The 21,316-nt window shown below is 45.2% G+C and overlaps 1 protein-coding gene across 1 annotated transcript in view; it reads left to right on the top strand.

The window, feature by feature from the left end:
- LOC106583131 (calmodulin-binding transcription activator 1) overlaps positions 1–21,316 on the top strand; it is a 128,917-nt gene that overhangs the window by 92,325 nt on the left and 15,276 nt on the right. Inside the window, exons 4-11 of the mRNA XM_045705826.1 lie at positions 36–103; positions 4,317–4,452; positions 6,473–6,544; positions 8,659–8,812; positions 16,117–17,542; positions 17,705–18,020; positions 18,438–18,564; positions 18,783–18,917. Coding sequence (XP_045561782.1) covers positions 36–103; positions 4,317–4,452; positions 6,473–6,544; positions 8,659–8,812; positions 16,117–17,542; positions 17,705–18,020; positions 18,438–18,564; positions 18,783–18,917 — 2,434 coding nt within the window. The remainder of the gene's footprint in view (positions 1–35; positions 104–4,316; positions 4,453–6,472; positions 6,545–8,658; positions 8,813–16,116; positions 17,543–17,704; positions 18,021–18,437; positions 18,565–18,782; positions 18,918–21,316) is intronic.

The raw sequence follows: 21,316 nt of genomic DNA, 5'->3' as shown, positions 1-21,316 counted from the left end.
ACTGTAAGGTCTCTAATTTCTCTCCCTCTCTCCAGGAGATTGCGGCGTATCTGATCACATTTGAGAAACATGAAGAATGGCTGACGACATCACCCAAGACCAGGTGAGACACACACACACACACGCACACACATGCGCACATGCACATGCACACACACAATCATTTATGGTAACACATGTAGAACTTACACAGTACCTTTACTATCTAAAAATGTCAATGTAAAATGATGAAAACCTAGTCAGCTAGAAATGTTGCATTAATGAATGTAAATGTATGATGATAAGGGATGTATAATTCAGGTTTTATGGGGGACGTGTGTGTTTAAGAGAGAGGTTAGCAGGATTTCACATCTGAAATTGAATATGTATAAGCATAACTGCAAATTAGTTATAGGGAGAGAGAGCAGGAGGGGGAGACGGATAGAGGGAGAGAAAGATTCTGAATTTTAAAATTCCCTTTATCGGGTCAAGACCCTGCAGTACATGAACATTCCAGCCTGTAAGAAAAACAGAAGTTTAAGAGAGAGAGATCTAAAGAGAGAGCGATAAAGCCAAATCCTAATCCCCATAGACCTGAACCCCAAGACAATTGTGTAGATCTGAAGGCATTGGTTCGGTGTAAGTACAATTGATCAACTTCCATCAGAGGTTGAGGTGGAGCTATTACCATATAGTGTTTATCAATTCAATCATATACCTAGGCCTAGGGGGTATTGGCTAAGGGTTGATCTGGGATTGCGTGACTGTCACACTAGGCTACATTTTAATCTAGTTAACATCTGACTAGAGTTTAGCCTCCAGCCAGATGCTAGAACTATGGTAATTGGTTATGACACTCGCAGGCCTAGCAGTCTGATGGATGGCAGCTGTAGACATTCAGTCACATTAAATCCACTCAATTCAGAACCACAAAGAAATGGAGCCAGATTATGGCAGATTACAGCTAATCCCACTAGTGTGGGCTGGGGCTTTGGTGAACTATAGCATGCTCGTATAGCCACTTTATAACAATTTTATAGGAGGTTCATATCAGCTTTATAACAGTCTTATAGCAGGCTGATATCAGGGTTATAGCAGGTGTGTTATAGCTGTTCTCAATGCTCTGTCTTGATACGTGGAAACAACTGGCTCTCCACCAGCAGTCAGTCACCTTCACACTCCTCCCATTCCAACATACCTCATCAACTCCAGCTAATGACTGTTTTAAACCTTAACACTCCTCCACACATTTCTCTCGCTATATCTCTCTCTCCATCCTTCCCTCCCTTTCTTTATCACTCTTTCCCTTTGTCATACACTCAATCTCTCACTCACTCCCTCCCTCACTTGTTCATTCACCCCATGGGATACAACAGCTCAAGAGTTTTGTCAGGGGTGAGCAGAGCACTTAGTTCAAGGACACACAGAGGACACACAGAGGACACACAGAGGACACACAGAGGACACACAGAGGACACACAGAGGACACACAGAGGACACACAGAGGACAAACAGAGGACACACAGAGGACAAACAGAGGACACACAGAGGACACACAGAGGACACACAGAGGACAAACAGAGGACAAACAGAGGACCCACAGAGGACACACAGAGGACACACAGAGGACAAACAGAGGACACACAGAGGACACACAGAGGACAAACAGAGGACACACAGAGGACAAACAGAGGACACACAGAGGACACACAGAGGACACACAGAGGACACACAGAGGACAAACAGAGAACACACAGAGGACACACAGAGGACAAACAGAGGACACACAGAGGACACACAGAGGACACACAGAGGACAAACAGAGGACACACAGAGGACACACAGAGGACACACAGAGGACAAACAGAGGACACACAGAGGACACACAGAGGACACACAGAGGACACACAGAGGACACACAGAGGACAAACAGAGGACACACAGAGGACAAACAGAGGACACACAGAGGACACACAGAGGACAAACAGAGGACACACAGAGGACACACAGAGGACAAACAGAGGACACACAGAGGACACACAGAGGACACACAGAGGACACACATCCGGGAAAGTTCTTGACTGCACATTCCCTTTTGCAATAACGACGATACACACAGAACCAGGGGATCTTCGACGATACACACAGAACCAGGGGATCTTCAGCAAGCGGAGGTTGCAAAGCCTTCTCTTCCTCTAGCACTCACAAACTCAGGAAATGCTTTTTATATCCCAAACAGCTTGGCACTTGAATCAATAGTATATGTAAAGTCTGGTTGAATCAGAGGGTGTGTGTGTGTGTGTGTGTGTGTGTGTGTGTGTGTGTGTGTGTGTGTGTGTGTGTGTGTGTGTGTGTGTGTGTGTGTGTGTGTGTGTGTGGTTGAATCAGATCCCTCATCTTTATATCATCTCTGTAACATAATTAGAGTTAACCGCGGCGGGATGAGTCACAGCAGCCGCGAGACACAGAGACTAAACTAAGCTTTGATCAGAGGGCTACTGTACTCTACTGAGAAACACACTGAAACACAACACATTTAAGGTGGCAAAGAAAATAAGCTCAAAGTACATTCAATTTCACTGAGTGTGCATAAATGTAATTACCATAATCTCTGGGCATGTACTTTTAGTGAAAAATGAACAAAAAGAGAGGAGAGGAATAAACTAGAGGAGAGAAGAAGAGGAATAAAGAGAAAAAGAAAGAACGTGAGGAGAGGAGATAGGAGAGAATGAAAGACAAGGGGAGGAGAGGAGATAGGAGAGAATGAAAGACAAGGAGAGGAGAGGAGATAGGAGAGAATGAAAGACAAGGGGAGGAGAGGAGATAGGAGAGAATGAAAGACAAGGGGAGGAGAGGAGATAGGAGAGAATGAAAGACAAGGAGAGGAGAGGAGATAGGAGAGAATGAAAGACAAGGAGAGGAGAGGAGATAGGAGAGAATGAAAGACAAGGGGAGGGGAGGAGATTGAAGAGAATGAAAGACAAGGAGAGGAGAGGAGATAGGAGAGAATGAAAGACAAGGGGAGGGGAGGAGATAGGAGAGAATGAAAGACAAGGGGAGGGGAGGAGATAGGAGAGAATGAAAGACAAGGGGAGGAGAGGAGATAGAAGAGAATGAAAGACAAGGGGAGGAGAGGAGATAGGAGAGAATGAAAGACAAGGGGAGGGGAGGAGATAGGAGAGAATGAAAGACAAGGGGAGGGGAGGAGATTGAAGAGAATGAAAGACAAGGGGAGGGGAGGAGATTGAAGAGAATGAAAGACAAGGAGAGGAGAGGAGATAGGAGAAAATGAAAGACAAGGGGAGGGGAGGAGAAAGGGGGTTTGTGTGTGTGGGGTTTATTGATTGTTGAAATGCTTGTTCTGTCTCTGTTGTTAGGAGATAAGGCAGCAAATCCTCCACCTTACACACTCTCTCTATCTCGGTCTCACACACACACACACACACACACACACACACACACACACACACACACACACACACACACACACACACACACACACACACACACACACACACACACACACACACACTGGTCCCACTGTTTCTGTAATGTGGTGATTGATTGAGGAGCTCCAGGGATGACATTGAGCTCATAGTACACTCAGGAGGAGATCTGCCCTCTGTGTGTACAGCGTGTGTGTGTTTGTGTGTACAACAGCAGTGTGTGTGTGTCTTCACAGGTTTGAGGAATAGTAGCTGAGTAAACAGTTTTCCCACTGTGCAGCTTAAGCACCCTGCTAAAATATTAACGTGTGTGTTTGTGAGCTAATATGTTAGCGTGTGTGTGTGTGTGTGTGTGTGTGTGTGTGTGTGTGTGTGTGTGTGTGTGTGTGTGTGTGTGTGTGTGTGTGTGTGTGTGTGTGTGTGTGTGTGTGTGTGTGTGTGTGTGTGTGTGTGTGTGTGTGAACATCAAACACAGAGGGGGGAAATGACAGAAAGATTCATAGAACCACATTCGTAGAACCACACAATCAGCGGTGAGCAGTGTGCGTTTCTGTTAATCCAAGAATAACTTGTTTCTCCAAAAATAACCGGTCTCTGTTATTGGTCAGTTAATTGCGTTGCTTGTTTTGAGATAGTTGTGATGGTTGAGAGAGATACTGTAAATGCAGGTGTGATGCACTCTGGGTAGCAACAGACTGTCTCCTACTTCTACTTATATCATCCAATCACCATAGAAACACTAACAGTAATATGAGAGTGATCTACAGAGTAATAAATGTGTTATTGATATCTCTCCTTCTCTCCCTTTCCTCTCCCCCCTCTCTCCCTCTTTCTCCCTCTCCCGCTTTCCTCTCCCTTGCTCCCTCTCTCCTCTCTCTCTTCTTCTACAAGACCTCAGAATGGCTCGATGATCCTGTACAACAGGAAGAAGGTAAAGTACAGGAAGGATGGCTACTGCTGGAAGAAGAGGAAAGATGGGAAGACCACCAGGGAAGACCACATGAAGCTCAAAGTACAGGGAGTGGAGGTGAGTACACACATGCACTCCTACATATACAGTGCCCTCAGAGAGTATTCATACCCCTTGACTTTTTCTCACCCATCTACACACAGTACCCCATAATGACAGTAAACATGCTTTTAATAATGTTTGCTAATTTATTGAAAATATAATACAGAAATATATCATTTACATAAGTATTGACACCCCTGAGTTACAGTTACATTACAATTGCGAGTCTCTAAAGCCTTGAGTGCGCTTTCTTGCAAGTAGAAAAACATGTTGACTCACCCTACTTGTAGAGAAGGGCCAATGACCTCCTCTTCTCTTTCATGCTGACAAAGTGGTCTATCACTCTGTCATGCAGTACATACTTGTTTTGTTGTCCTAGGCTACCTGGCTAAAATGATTGCTCGCTAGCCTAACTTCCTTTCATGGGCAACGTTAGCTAGTTAACTTCTTCTAGCTACATGTTGAACTTGCATCCTCTCAGGCCAGGGGCACAACAATGTATGAACTAATGGTTGGATCAGAATCGTTGGCTTCCCTTGCCTTTAATTCTACGGGCGGCAACAATGTCATACTCAATGTCATACTTTGGACCAGACAGCATCATTCAGCCTCTTGGAAATTGAAGGAAAATTAAGAAACACAGAGAGGAAAGATAAATTATTTTATGTTTTTACATTTTTCTATTGATACATTTTTGGGAGGAAGCCTGGCTTCCCTTGGCATCCATGAATACACGCCACTGGTCACATGGCCAGGAATCAGATTTATATCTGACTTCAAGCCACCTACAAAGATGGTTTGAAATGTTGCTTGAAATATCTGATTCCATGTGCTTTTTGACTTAGACTGCAGGAAAAAGAACAGATTTGAATCAGATATGCAAATCTATTTTAAATTCAGGCTGTCACACAACAAAATGTGGAAAAAGTCAAGAGGTGTGAATACTTTCTGAAGGCGCTGTAGATGGAAGACCGCTAAAGGCCATACAAAACTCAAAGTAGAGGAATTGGAGGGGAAGGGAAAGAGAGGGAGGAGAAATGAAGGGATGTGAGGTGAAAAGAAGTAAAAAGGTTAATGAGATGGAAAAAGGGAAGAGAGTGGGATGGATTGACTGGATTGAGCGCTCGCTCCTGCTCTCCCTCTCTCTCCGTTTGTGAATCAGTCTCTAACATCCTCCCCTAGCTGTTTCTTATGTTACCAACACACACACACACACACACCCTCTCTGTAGGATAAGTGTGTGTTTGGCTTCAGGCCAAAGATGATGTCAATGCCTCCTTCGACAGGAACAGAGAGGAGTATCGATCGAGTCTCAAGGCAATGGTGTGTGTGTGTGTGTGTGTGTGTGTGTGTGTGCGTGCGTGTGCGTGTGTGTGAGTCACATGCTACAGCTCTATAATTGATTATTCAGCAGAAATAGTACGCAAGCGGTGAGTGAGGAGTGTGACAGACATAAAAAGAGAGGGAATGACCAGGAGAGAGGGAGGAAGGGATGAAGGGACAGAGAGGGATTGAGAAAAAAAGAGAGAAGAAAGAGGGATGATGAAGAAGAGAAACAAGCCTGTGGGGTAGATAGACCCTCATACAGAATGGAAATTTATGGAAATGCACTCTGCCTTTGGCTACAGAGAGAGAGAGGAAGAGAGAAAAGGGGGGTAACCATCAAGGTCGTCACCACTATCATGCCTCATCCCTCTCTTTCTCTTTTCTCTCTCTTTCTCTCTCTGATTGTGTGACATCATCCTCTGCTAGGGAGATTGTACATTGCAGGCTTTGTTAAAATGTTCATCCTCCACACCTTTTGAACACGATGCACTGTCATGGCAGATAAGTACTGCCGAACGTGTGTGTGTGTGTGTGTGTGTGTGTGTGTGTGTGTGTGTGTGTGTGTGTGTGTGTGTGTGCGTGTGCGTGTGCGTGTGTGTGTGTGTGTGTGTGCATGTGTGTGTGCGCGCGTGCATGCATGATTGTGTTTAACTCTAACCATGTCCTCTCTCTCTCTCTCTCTCTCTCTCTCTCTCTCTCTCTCTCTCAGTGTCTGTACGGGTGTTATGTCCACTCCTCCATCATCCCTACCTTCCATCGCAGATGCTATTGGCTGCTCCAGGTAAGCCCCTCCCACCATACAACCACAATACATTTGACTCATTATAACCTCAACTACTGTTGTGAAAGCATGCCCTGAACTGGAGCTAGCTGACACCAGGGGCAAGTGAAAGTAATGTCTGACGCTGATCCAATGTGCACTTATCAGGAGTCGACTGTACACATCATGAATAGATGGGTGAGTGGAAAAGGAATCCCCAGAGGCAGCAACATGGTACCCAGATCTTATGCTTGTATTGAATTAGTAACTGAAATGTGAACAAAGTTGAACTCCCAGAATGTGCCTGGTTGTTGTTGTCATCTCTATCTATTTGTATATCTGAATCTGACTCTGACCGAGTCAGACTCCACTGGGCTGGAAAAGTAGACACACTTTTCTGTGTGTGGTGTACTCCCTGCCTGGCTTTTCAGGGAAATACCCAGAGGCTTCACACACACACACACACACACACACACACACACACACACACACACACACACACACACACACACACACACACACACACACACACACACACACACACACACACACACACACACACACACACACACACACACACACACACACACACACAGACGGACCTTGCTCTCCCCTGTGTATAGAGGTGTGTTATTAATGTTTGCTTCACTCTGCTGCTCATATGAGGGACAGAAATACGGCCCCAGTCACATTGACATTGGAACACACTCACTCATCTCACTCCTCTCCCTCTTCCCCTCGTCTCACTCCTCACCCTCATCTCACTCCTCTCCCTCATCTCACTCATCTCACTCCCTCATCTCACTCCTCTCCCTCATCTCACTCATCTCACTCCCTCATCTCACTCCTCTCCCTCCTCCCCTCATCTCACTCCTCTCACTCATCTCACTCCCTCATCTCACTCCTCTCACTCACTCATCTCACTCCTCTCACTCCCTCATCTCACTCCTCTCACTCCCTCATCTCACTCCTCCCACTCCTCTCACTCCTCTCACTCCCTCCTCTCACTCCCTCATCTCACTCCTCCCACTCCTCTCACTCATATCACTCATCTCACTCCCTCATCTCACTCATAACACTCCCTCATCTCACTCATCTCACTCATAACACTCCCTCATCTCACTCCTCCCACTCCTCTCCCTCATCTCACTCCTCTCCCTCCCTCATCTCACTTCTCTCACTCCTCTCACTCCTCACTCCTCTCACTCACTCCTCTCACTCCTCTCACTCCCTCATCTCACTCCTCTCACTCCTCTCACTCACTCATCTCACTCCTCTGCTCAAGTTTTAGACGGTCAGAGGGCCATAGTCAAACTGAGGACAGGCAACATGATGGGTCTTTAACCATGCCTGTACGCGCACACACATACATACTCATCCACACACACGCACACTCCCTCTCACCCAGCAGGGTTTGAATCGTACCTGTGTGTGTGCTGAATCTTTCATACACTCCTGGAGCCAAAGCTGAGGGACCTGAAGCGAATGAGGGTCGAAAACACATAACCACACACATACACACGCAACAGGGTTGAGGGGGCTTGAGCTGTTCAAACGTTTATGAAATGGCAGGTGAGAATCTCTCCTCTGACACTCAATGCCTGTCCTCTTTATCCCCTACTTTCCTTTTCCCTCACTCCCTCTCTCCCACCTTCTCCTATGACCATCTCATCTACATTGTAGAATAATAGTGAAAACATAAAAACTATGAAATAACCCAGTTAAAAGTTTGGTTTTTGCGACTGCACTTGAAGAATCTTGAAATTTTCCGGATTGACTGACCTTCATGTGCTGTTCTTGCCATAATATGGTCTTTTACCAAATAGGGCTATCTTCTGTATAAGCACATTAAGAAGGAAAGAAATTCCACAAATTAACTTTTAACAAGACAGACCTGTTAATTGACTGCATTCCAGGTGACTACCTAATGAAGCTGGTTAAGAGAATGCCAAGAGTGTGCAAAGCTGTAATCAAGGCAAAGAGTGGCTACTTTGAAGAATCTCAAATATAAAATATATTTTGATCTGTTTAACACTCTCATTCCCACCCGCTCTAATTCTTTCTCCCGCCACCCCCCTCTCTCCCCCAATAAAGGTTTTCAAAAAAAGATATATAAATCTCTTCCCTCTGTGTAGAACCCAGACATAGTGTTGGTACACTACCTGAACGTTCCAGCAGTGGACGACAGTGGGAAGCCATGTGGGCCTGTCCTCTGCTCCATCAACACAGACAGGAAGGAGTGGGCCAAGTGGAGCAAGGAGGAGCTCATTGGACAGCTCAAACCCATGTGTGAGTCACCTTTAACCCCTGACCTCTAGCCCCTTTAAAACTGAATCTCCTCACCTTGCACTCATAAGGAAGCCAAGTCTATTCTACAAATCACGTATTTGTCTGCATCCAATTGAATAAACCCTGATAACTTATTTTATATTTTATGTCATTAAATTATTTAGCACGAGTTGTCATGGTTATATGAGAGCTGTGAGTCTAGTTCCAAATCTGCCGTTCCTCTCTCCTCTGAGTCAGTTTGACTTTAACAGAACCACACTGCCCCTCAGTGGCCATCAAAGAGACTGCAGGCAGAGACACTACGTGTGTGTGTGTGTGTGTGTGTGTGTGTGTGTGTGTGTGTGTGTGTGTGTGTGTGTGTGTGTGTGTGTGTGTGTGTGTGTGTGTGTGTGTGTACGTGTGTGTGCGTGTGTGTACGTGTGTTTGCGTGTGTGTGTGTGTACGTGTGTGTTTATACCAGAAGTCCCCACAAGAATAGTATACTAACAAAAATTTGACCAACTGGGGACACAAGGTCAAAATGCTATTTCTGTAGGATTTAAGGCTAGGGTGGGAATTAGGTTTATGTTTAGTTTTAAGGTGAGGAGCTAGAGTTAGGTTTAGGGTTAAGGTTAAGTTTTCGGGTTTAGGGTTAGTGTAAGGGTATGGGTTAGGTTTAGGGAAAATTGGATTTTGAATGGGACTGAATTGTGTGTCGCCACAAGGTTAGCTGTACAAAAGTGTGTGTGTGTGTGTGTGTGTGTGTGTGTGTGTGTGTGTGTGTGTGTGTGTGTGTGTGTGTGTGTGTGTACCGTCTGTCCTCAGACACAGGGGGGAGACACAAGGGGGCGAGGAGCATCTGTTCAAAATACCCAGCATGCATTATTCATGAGTGAGTGTGAGTTAGAGAGAGTTCTAGTTTGTTACAAACCCAGAGGACTGCTCTCTCTGGGACCAGCACTGTCTGTGTTGAGATGTGTGAGTTGCATTTATGCACCCAACAGTCTTGGATTTCAGTGTCAGTCAGTTTCTAATGTGTCTGTGTTGTGTGGTAATATTTATCCTATATGCATATCATATACACATCACATGCCATTCGTAATAAGACTAAGCAATTAGCCTATTAAAATGTTTATCTGACTCGATAAGATGAATAGCAATATGCATTAGACTACAGTTGAGTTACAGTAATAGGCTATCCTATTTGCCTTTTGCCTTTTGGTAGACCGTCATTGTAAATAAGAATTTGTTCTTAACTGACTTGCCTAGTTAAAATGTTAAAAATAACAAAATCCAGAAATGTCTGAGAATGGAATTCTAATTACAAGTGTATTTAATTACTTTGAAAAATGAATTATTACATTTACAAGGCATAAGCTTAAACTAGAAAGCATTACAAGGAATTATTCTAAGCATGATCACAGAGGGAGAGAGAGAGACAAGGAATTATTCTAAGCATGATCACAGAGGCAGAGAGAGAGACAAGGAATTATTCTAAGCATGATCACAGAGGCAGAGAGAGAGACAAGGAATTATTCTAAGCATGATCAAAGAGGGAGAGAGAGAGACAAGGAATTATTCTAAGCATGATCACAGAGGGAGAGAGAGAGACAAGGAATTATTCTAAGCATGATCACAGAGGGAGAGAGAGAGACAAGGAATTATTCTAAGCATGATCACAGAGGGAGAGAGAGAGACAAGGAAACCATGGCTTGTGCATTAGCCCATAGCTCATGGGAGAGGGAGAGAGAAAGAAAGACAGTGTATATCTCACCACAGCAAGTCAGGAAAATAAATCTTAGACCCTTTTACAACATCTGAGTTGTTTGGATTCAAAATCTGAGCTGTTGACCAATAGTATTACTGTAAAGTTAACCTCCAATCAGATAGGACTACAGACCTGTAAAGACAACACCTCATTCTCTCAGAGGTGTGACAATATGGGGGTTGGGAAGATCAAAACAGAGAATGCTTGCATACAAGTCACTTATCAACTGTATGCTGGACTGCCTTACGTCTGCTTAATAAATCCTTTCTGTTCAGGCAATGCTGGCCTTTCAGTCTTGAAATGAAATGACAATGGACGTAAATGTACAAAAAATACAAATTATTTAATCAGTCTCTTCACTGTGTCCATTGTGTTTTTGCATCTTTTGACGGCAAGGCAATATACCCAATTTGCATTGCAGCCCTCCAGACCTCAAGAAAGAGAGAAAATGTGTCCCCTTAACCCCAGGACAAAATGAGTCTGACACCCCCTGGTGTACATCTATTCAGTGTGTAGTTCACACTTTGAACACATGGTGGCACCCTCACACTGTATATCATTTAGCTCTTCGTCTAGCAAGGGTTACCAAAATCTCCACTCAGGCCCCTTTTCCAGCATTGGGGAACATCAAATCAAATCACATTTTATTGGTCACATACACATGTTTAGCAGATATTATTGATTGTATTACTGTTGATGATATCTGGAAATGTGCATGTACACCCTGGCCCATCTACTGTTGCTAGCCCCAATTCTGACTTGTGCTCTGATATCTGCTTCACTGATTTCTGCTCTCTACCTCTCTCAAAGAGTGCAGTGTATAAAGTCAGAACATCTGCTGTCTCGGCCACTACCTGTCACCAAGGGAGTACCCCAAGTCTCAATCCTAGGCCCCACGCTCTTCTCAATTTACATCAAAAACATAGCTCAGGCAGTAGGAAGCTCTCTCTTCCATTTATATGCAGATGATACAGTCTTATACTCAGCTGGCCCCTCCCCGGATTTTGTGTGAAACGCTCTACAACAAAACTTTCTTAGTGTCCAACAAGCTTTCTCTACCCTAAACCTTGTTCTGAACACCTCCAAAACAAAGGTAATGTGGTTTGGTAAGAAGAATGCCCCTCTCCCCACCGGTGTGACTACTACCTCTGAGGGTTTAGAGCTTGAGGTAGTCATCTCATACAAGTACTTGGGAGTATGGTTAGACGGCACACTGTCCTTTTCTCAGCACATATCAAAGTTGCAGGCTAAAGTTAAATCTAGACTTGGTTTCCTCTATCGTAATCGCTCCTCTTTCACCCCAGCTGTCAAACTAACCCTGATTCAGATGACCATCCTACCCATGCTAGATTACGGAGACATAATTTATAGATCGGCAGGTAAGGGTGCTCTCGAGCGGCTAGATGTTCTGTAACATTCGGCCATCTACTTTGCCACCAATGCTCTTTAGAGGACACATCACTGCACTCTATACTCCTCTGTAAACTGGTCATCTCTGTATACCTGTCGCAATACCCACTGGTTGATGCTTATTTATAAAACCCTCTTAGGCCTCACTCCCCCCTATCTGAGATACCTACTGCAGCCCTCATCCTCCACATACAACACCCGTTCTGCCAGTCACGTTCTGTTAAAGGTCCCCAAAGCACACACATCCCTGGGTCGCTCTTCTTTTCAGTTCGCTGCAGCTAACGACTGGAACGAGCTGCAACAAACACTCAAACTGGACAGTTTTATCTCAATCTCTTCATTCAAAGACTCAATCATGGACACTCTTACTGACAGCTGTGGCTGCTTTGCATGATGTATTGTTGTCTCTACCTTCTTGCCCTTTGTGCTATTGTCTGTGCCCAATAATGTTTGTACCATGTTTTGTGCTGCTACCATGTTGTGTTGCTACCATGTTGTTGTCATGTTGTGTTGCTACCATGTTGTTGTCATGTTGTGTTTCTACCATGTTATTGTCATGTTGTGTTGCTACCATGTTGTTGTCATGTTGTGTTTCTACCATGCTGTGTTGTTGTCTTAGGTCTCTCTTTATGTAGTGTTGTGTTGTCTTTCTTGTCGTGATGTGTGTTTTGTCCTATATTTATATATATATATATATATATATATATATATATATATATATATATATATATATATAATTTTTATTTTATTTAATTTTTTAATCCAAGCCCTCGTCCCCGCAGGAGGCCTTTTGCCTTTTGGTAGGCCGTCATTGTAAATAAGAATTTGTTAATAACTGACTTGCCTAGTTAAATAAATGTTAAATAAATAAATAAATACAAAATGATTGCGGGTGTAGCAAAATGCTTGTGTTTCTAGCTCCAACAGTGCAGTAATATTTAACAAGTCATATCTAACAATTTCACAATAATACACACACATTTTCAGTAAAGGAATGGAATTAAGAATGTATAAATATTTGGACGAGCAATGTCGGAGCAGCATAGACTAAAATACATTAGAATAGAATACAGTATATACATATGAGATGAGTAGTGCCAAATATGTAAACATTATTAAAGTGACTAGTGTTCCAATTATTACAGTGGCCAGTGATTTCAAGTCTATGTATATAGGGCAGCAGCCTCTAAGGTGCAGGGTTGAGTAACCGGGTGGTAGCCGGCTAGTGATGGCTATTTAACAGTCTGATGGCCTTGAGATAGAAGCTGTTTTTCAGTCTCTCGGTCCCAGCTTTGATGCACCTGTACTGACCTCGTCTTCTGGATGATAGCGGGGTGAACAGGCCGTGGCTCGGGTGGTTGTTGTCCTTGATGATGTTTTTGGCCTTCCTGTGACATCGGGTGGTGTAGGTTGTTCAATAATAAGCTATAATAGCCTATAGATGTTGAGTGAGAGGTTCCCCCCCCCCTGAGCACAAGACATGTTTATTTCTATGGGCACAAGCACTGTTTGTGACACAAACTGTTCACACCCCTCTTGTTAGTGGAGAGAACATTTTTCCATTTTAAAACGAATTTTCTTGCAATTCTATACATTTTTCCACATCTAATGTGTATTAATGTGATATTTGAGTGACTCAAACATTACAATAAACGAGCTAAAAAAAGTTAGCTTACATGGGCTAGTTGATCTGGACATTTCTGACAAGTTATAAATAAATATCTCTCTAAGGTATGCAGTGACATGACAAGAGGAACTGATGATGCACTACCCAATTTAGACATTGAACCTTGTGCATTCTACTATTACAACTTTCAAGAGTAAGTTTACAGCTGTAGTGAGTTTTGGAAACCCGTCCCACAGCTTGCGAATCACTGCTCTAAGGCAGAGATCATCTACTAGATTTACCATTTTTTCTTGAGCGGATGGTCAGGGGGCAGGAACATAATTACAAATCATTTGTAGACTGCATATTGACATCAAGCTGCCCAAACAGATAAAATATTTGACTAAAACATCATTTCAAACCTTGCTTACATTTCTATACGATCACATACAGTGCCTTCAGAAAGTATTCACACCCCTTGACTTTTTCCACATTTTGTTGTGTAACAGCCTGGATTTAAAATGTATTAAATATTGATGTTTTTTGTCACTGGTATACACACAATACCCAATTATGTTTTTACAAATGTTAACAAAGCTGAAATGTCTTGAGTCAATAAGTATTTAACCTCTTTGCTATGGCAAGCCTAAATAAGTTCAGTATTACTGTATGTAAATGAAATATTTCTGTATTTTATTTTCAATACATTTGGCATTATGGGTTATTGTGTGTAGATGGGCGAGAAAAAAAAATATCCATTTTGAATTCAGGCTGCAACACAACAAAATGTGGAAAAAGTCAAGGTGTATACTTACTTTATATTATGCTCGCAAAATACTTTGGAACAGATGTCCCCCCCAAAAATTGTGGGGGGAACCCTGCTGTAAGGCCTTGGTGTCAAACTACATTCCTGGAAGGCCGTTTGTCTGCTGGCTTTTGTTATTTCCTTTCGATCTATGTCCAATTAAGACCTAGAAAGCCAGGTGATGAGGAGTTCCAAACTAATCAATTACCTAAATGTATCAATCAAGTACAAGAGAGGAGTGAAAACCTGCAGACACTCTGCCCTCAAGGACCGGAGTTTGACACATGTGCTCTAAGTTCTCAGGGCCATGAGAGAAACATAAAGGATCGAACAGGTAAACTAGAAGATATTCAACTTAATTGTTAAAACAGATTTAATTCCCCTCTGAAATTGACAGGTGGTAATGTCCAAACTATGTGATCAATACTTGATAACATGAAGTGACGAAATGTTGTATCTGTATTTGTGTTTTGTAGCTTGTAAATTGTTTGTGACAGTTTATAAATGGTGTAGTGTATAACAGTGATATACTGTATATCAATCCCTGTCTCTGTCCTTTACACCCATCCTTCTCTCCCTCTCCATCTCTCTGTCCTTTACACCCATCCTTCTCTCCCTCTCCATCTCTCTGTCCTTTACACCCATCCTTCTCTCCCTCTCCATCTCTCTGTCCTTTACACCCATCCTTCTCTCCCTCTCCATCTCTCTGTCCTTTACACCCATCCTTCTCTCCCTCTCCATCTCTCTGTCCTTTACACCCATCCTTCTCTCCCTCTCCATCTCTCTGTCCTTTACACCCATCCTTCTCTCCCTCTCCATCTCTCTGTCCTTTACACCCATCCTTCTCTCCCTCTCCATCTCTCTGTCCTTTACACCCATCCTTCTCTCCCTCTCCATCTCTCTGTCCTTTACACCCATCCTTCTCTCCCTCTCCATCTCTCTGTCCTTTACACCCATCCTTCTCTCCCTCTCCATCTCTCTGTCCTTTACACCCATCCTTCTCTCCCTCTCCATCTCTCTGTCCTTTACACCCATCCTTCTCTCCCTCTCCATCTCTCTGTCCTTTACACCCATCCTTCTCTCCCTCTCCATCTCTCTGTCCTTTACACCCATCCTTCTCTCCCTCTCCATCTCTCTGTCCTTTACACCCATCCTTCTCTCCCTCTCCATCTCTCTGTCCTTTACACCCATCCTTCTCTCCCTCTCCATCTCTCTGTCCTTTACACCCATCCTTCTCTCCCTCTCCATCTCTCTGTCCTTTACACCCATCCTTCTCTCCCTCTCCATCTCTCTGTCCTTTACACCCATCCTTCTCTCCCTCTCCATCTCTCTGTCCTTTACACCCATCCTTCTCTCCCTCTCCATCTCTCTGTCCTTTACACCCATCCTTCTCTCCCTCTCCATCTCTCTGTCCTTTACACCCATCCTTCTCTCCCTCTCCATCTCTCTGTCCTTTACACCCATCCTTCTCTCCCTCTCCATCTCTCTGTCCTTTACACCCATCCTTCTCTCCCTCTCCATCTCTCTGTCCTTTACACCCATCCTTCTCTCCCTCTCCATCTCTCTGTCCTTTACACCCATCCTTCTCTCCCTCTCCATCTCTCTGTCCTTTACACCCATCCTTCTCTCCCTCTCCATCTCTCTGTCCTTTACACCCATCCTTCTCTCCCTCTCCATCTCTCTGTCCTTTCCACCCCTCCTTTTTTCCCTCTCCATCTCTCTGTCCTCTCTCCCAGGTGCCGGGAGTAGCCTGCACCAGAAATGCTCCACAGCCAAACATCGCATTATCTCCCCCAAATTAGAAGCAAAGACAGGGACAGGGGATGGGACAGGGACAGGGTCTGGGACAGGGGCTGGGACAGGGTCTGGGACAGAGGTGCAGAACAGTGATGTGTCTGAGGGGCAGACAGAGCCCAGTCCTGGAGTTGGGGCCAGGAGCAGAGGAGGGGGGGAGAGGAAGAATGGTAGGCTGCCCAAACCCTCCCTGCTTCCCCAGAGCAGCATGGAAGTCTCCTCCACATCCACCAATCAGGTGGAGGTTCCCGACACCACACAGAGCTCCCCACTGTCAATCACCAGCGACATTACTGCAGACAGTCCCGCCCTCGGCCTGGCCAGCAGCCTATCACAGAGCTCTGCTGCCGTGTTCATGTCCGAGGTTGCCACGGTAACAGGGGATTCCGTGTACACCACAGAACACGCCCACCTGATTGGCTCCACCCATGACGCCACCACCACTGGGATTCTACTGGCTGTTGCCCCGGACACCCAGCGCTTTGAGTTCCCTGGCGGGGTGGGGTTAGCAGAGGAAGGGGGGGAGTTGGTCCTCTCCAGCAGTCTGGATGCCGGAGGTTCTGGAGTCAACCTTCTTGAGACCAGCATGAACTTTGACCCAGACTGCTTCCTCAACAACCCCAAGCAGGGCCAGACATACGGGGGAGGAGGGGGTAAGGCCGAGGGAGGTAGCTGTAATGGTGAGGGGGTGCTCCGCTGCTCTCCACAGTCACTAACGGCTAACGGCTATGTATTCAACGCCACGCTCGTAAACATCAAGACCGAAGATACTCCCCTGGAACAGCCGCTGGATAATCAGAGCGGGTATGCTGGCGAGGGGACGGGCCTGAGCCCTAGCACCACACTGGAGCAAATGGACTTCAGTGCTGTGATGTCATCAGCCTGCGCCCAGAGCTTGGCACAGCAGATACACCAACACTCCCCCAGTCTCTTCTTGCAGGCCTCCCCTAAGACCCCCCTCGCCCAGGCCACCCAGCCCCAGATCTGTGCCTCTGAGACGGGCCAGGACTCAGGCGAGACCCAGGCTTATCTGGGCCTACCTACTATACCACAGACTGACTCTCCAGGCACCAACGGAGACCCTCACACATACCTCCACCAACCCTCACCAGACCAACATGGCCACAGTGAGGAAAGCAGCCAGGGGGGTCTAGTGGGGCTGGGTAGCTTTCCTGTAAGGGGGCAGGAGATGCGAAAAGACCAGCTGAGCACCAGAGGACCTGGGAAGGTGACGTCCCCAGAGAAAGAGACACAGAAGAGGGCAGAGTTACTCCTCAATCCTGGGGAACAACATGAGGCCTACAGAAACAACACTGGTGTTGGGAGAGGTGGAGAGCACTACCTACAGCCAACAACCAAGAGTGGGGAGTAGAGGGAGGACAAGAAATAGGAGATAAATATATTTTCAGTAACGGGGTCAGGGATGCAGGAGTTAACAGCTCAGTGGTGGACAGTCCTCAGTCTCTAGCTGGAGCAGCCATGGAGGGGGGGTTGTACAGCTCTACTCTTCCCCAGCCGGGTGTAGGGGAGGCTGGGGGAGCTGAGGGGGCAGGCGGGGGCATCAGCCTGGAAGGCTTTGAGGCATCGTTTGGGAACCAGTTCTCTGACCTCATCAATGACTTCATCTCTGTGGAGGGGGGTGGAGGGGGGGGCGGTGGCCGGGACAGGAGGCAGTGCACTCTACACCCCTGCTCTGATGCCCCAGGAGGAGGTTGGAGAGGGCCAGGAGGCAGGAGCAGCCCCCATTCAGGGTTCAGAGGTGGAGCAGGGAACTCTGAGATTGCTGCCGGAGACGGGGAGGCTGTTTGGGGTGACGGACTACTCCCCCGAGTGGTCTTATCCAGAGGTGAGTCACTAGTACCTAACCCTTAACCCCTGACCTCTTACCTCTCGAAGCCCAACTTCCTATTCCCTAGCTTCTGAATGGATATATCACCCAAAGTAGATACATAGACATAGGAAGTAGTGTATCGATTACACTAGTATACATGAACTATCAGCAACTGTCACCTAAACCATATAACTCATAAGGCCAACGTCTGTCTGTACGCAGTAAGAGTCTGACGTAGATCCTCTGAGACATTAATAACCTGAGACACACACACACGGTCTGTGGCTCAGCATTGATGTCAGTGCCCAGTGGCAAGTGGGTCAGACTGAGACTATGGAGACACTAAGAAAGAGAACATACAGAGTGGCGTCATCCCCTTGGACGCTTTGACACACACACATCACTGAATGTGACTGTGTGTCTTTGTTTCAGGGTGGGGTGAAGGTGTTGATAACAGGTCCCTGGCTGGAGGCCAGCAGAGAGTACAGCTGTCTGTTTGATCACATCAGTGTCCCAGCTGCTCTCATACAGCCAGGAGTACTGCGCTGCTACTGCCCTGGTAACACACACACACACACACACACACACACACACACACACACACACAGAGACAGAGACATGCATACACTCAGCAATTTACTTTCTCATGCACACACTCTATTACTAATCCCAACCCGTGTGTGTGTGTGTGTGTTTGTGTGTGTGTGTGTGTGTGTGTGTGTGTGTGTGTGTGTGTGTGTGTGTGTGTGTGTGTGTGTGTGTGTGTGTGTGTCTTAGCCCATGAAACCGGTCTGGTGATGCTGCAGGTGGCTATGGGTGGGGATGTGATCTCTTCCTCTGTGGTGTTTGAGTATAAAGCTCGAGACTTGCCCGCCCTGCCCTCCTCACAACACGACTGGTTGTCCCTGGACGGTAAGTCAGTGTGTGTGTGTGTGTGTGTGTGTGTGTGTGTGTGTGTGTGTGTGTGTGTGTGTGTGTGTGTGTGTGTGTGTGTGTGTGTGTGTGTGTGTGTGTGTGCGTGTGTGTGTGTGTGCGTGTGTGTGTGTGTGTGTGTGTGCGTGCGTGCGTGCGTGCGTGCGTGCGTGCGTGCGTGCGTGCGTGCGTGTGTGTATACCATCCTGCATCCCACTGCTGGCTTGTCTCTGAAGTTAAGCAGGGTTGGTCCTGGTCAGTCCCTGGATGGGAGACCAGATTCTGCTGGAAGTGGTATTGGAGGCACTCTTCCTCTGGTCCCCCAAAAAATATCCCAATTCCCCAAGGCAATGATTGGGGACATTGCCCTGTGTAATGTGCAGTCTTTCAGATGGGATGTTAAAGGGGTGTCCTGACTCTCTGTGGTCACTAAAGATCCCATGGCACTTATTGTAAGAGTAGGGATGTTAACCCTGGTATCCTGGCTAGGGTGTCCACCCCTGGTGCTCAGAATGACTGAAATCACATGTAGATTATGGTCATTCATCCAGAACATGCAACTCCTGTAATGAAGTAGCCAATACAATGTAATTTGCCTAAATGCAATTTGCAGGAAAACACCATTCTAAACAGTGCATCTGATGCAAGTGGTTCCATGTGTGACAGAGATGAACATTTCTGTTAGATTCCCCTCTTTCTAAGTTTCTAAAGATGTGACAACTAGGATGGGTTGATAATATGACCAGGATTGTGCCTTTGGCTTCTGGACAACAAAAGAAAGTTGATATGAAAACCAATGGAACAGGAGAGAAATGCTAGTTTCAATGGCATATGGAAGTCTTTCTAAAATAATTTCCTCCATGTAAGACATGCCTCATAATTTGAAGTAAAACATTCAGGTTTCAAACAATTAAGTATATGCTTTCAAAATGCATACTGCCTCCGGCTCACATTGCAAAGTGGTAGAGGACGTGCTGATAGCCTTCCTAACTTTGTATATTCACTTGAATGGCGAATAGGAAGCGTGCTTCAATTATCAGTTGAGAAATAAAAATAGTAGCTCTTTTTAATTGTGGCCATCAAAACTATTTTCAACACGCGATTGCATATAGAATTGTTGCGCAATGACTGGGCTTATAAAAGCACATTTCACTCCAGTAGCATCGAGCTGAAGATCTACAGCAGCTCTAGCGCTGTCTGACCAGCTAACGGAAACCCTGGTGCGCTCTTTACGTGCATACGTGCCGCTCTATGACGGATGTTATGATGTCTTATGTAGCTGTGATGAAGGCTTCATGAATGCATACATGGGGGGGTTACAGAATCCTCTTCTCAGATGCTAGTACCAAGCGTGAAACAGAGTGTTTAGACAATTTACTGTTTTAAATCAAATCAAATTTTATTGGTCACATACACACATTTAGCAGATGTTATTGCGGGCGTAGCAAAATGCTTGTGTTTCTAGCTCCAACAGTGCAGTAATATTTAACATTACACACAAATATAAAAGTAAAAGAATGGAATGAAGAAACATAAATATTAGGATGAGCAATGTCGGAGTGGCATTGACTAAAATACAGTACAATAGAATACAGTATATACTTATGAAATGAGTAAAGCAGTGTGTAAATTATTAAAGTGACCAGTGATTCCATGTCTACAGTATGTATATAAGGCAGCAGCCTATAAGGTGCAGAGTTGAGTAACCGGGTGGTAGCCGTCTAGTGATGTAATATATTTCTACAGATTTGGGTTCCTGCATGTAATATAGCATTTTTGGTGTGTTGCTGATCATGCCATAGGTTTGATGGGAGATTCGCCCATGTTGTATGGGGGCCTGGATTTACACGTCACATAGGGGCCAGGAATAGGGACAAGCGGTGTTTTGGGACCGGATACACTCTCTTACAATCTCTCTCTGAGTGACTGTTGAGTCGGAAAGTGTGGGTTCCACATAATGACAGAAAATGTAGAGGCCTGTTTCAGCACCATGGACACCACCACTAGTCTAGAGCCACTGGCTGGAAAAATGTCATTATTTTCCAAAGGCGAGACATTCTACTACTATGCCTGATGGGACTTGTTAATTTAAGCTTGAAATACAGTACCAGCCGAAAGTTTGGACACACCTACTCGTTCAAGGGTTTTTCTTTATTTTTACTATTTTCTACATTGTAGAATAATAGTGAAGACATCAAAACTATGAAATAACACATATGGAATCATGTAGTAACCAAAAAAGTGTTCAATCAAAATATATTTTAGATTTTAGATTCTTCAAATTAGCCACCCTTTGCCTTGATGACAGCTTTCCACACTCTTGGCATTCTGGCAACCAGCTTCACCTGGAATGATTTTCCAACAGTCTTGAAGGAGTTCCCACATGTGCTGAGCACTTG

The sequence above is a fragment of the Salmo salar genome, chromosome ssa22 (genome assembly GCF_905237065.1).
Source record: "Salmo salar chromosome ssa22, Ssal_v3.1, whole genome shotgun sequence".
Lineage (NCBI taxonomy): Eukaryota > Metazoa > Chordata > Actinopteri > Salmoniformes > Salmonidae > Salmo > Salmo salar.
Note: the sequence above shows the minus strand (reverse complement) of the source record. Positions and strands in the feature narration are given on the sequence as shown.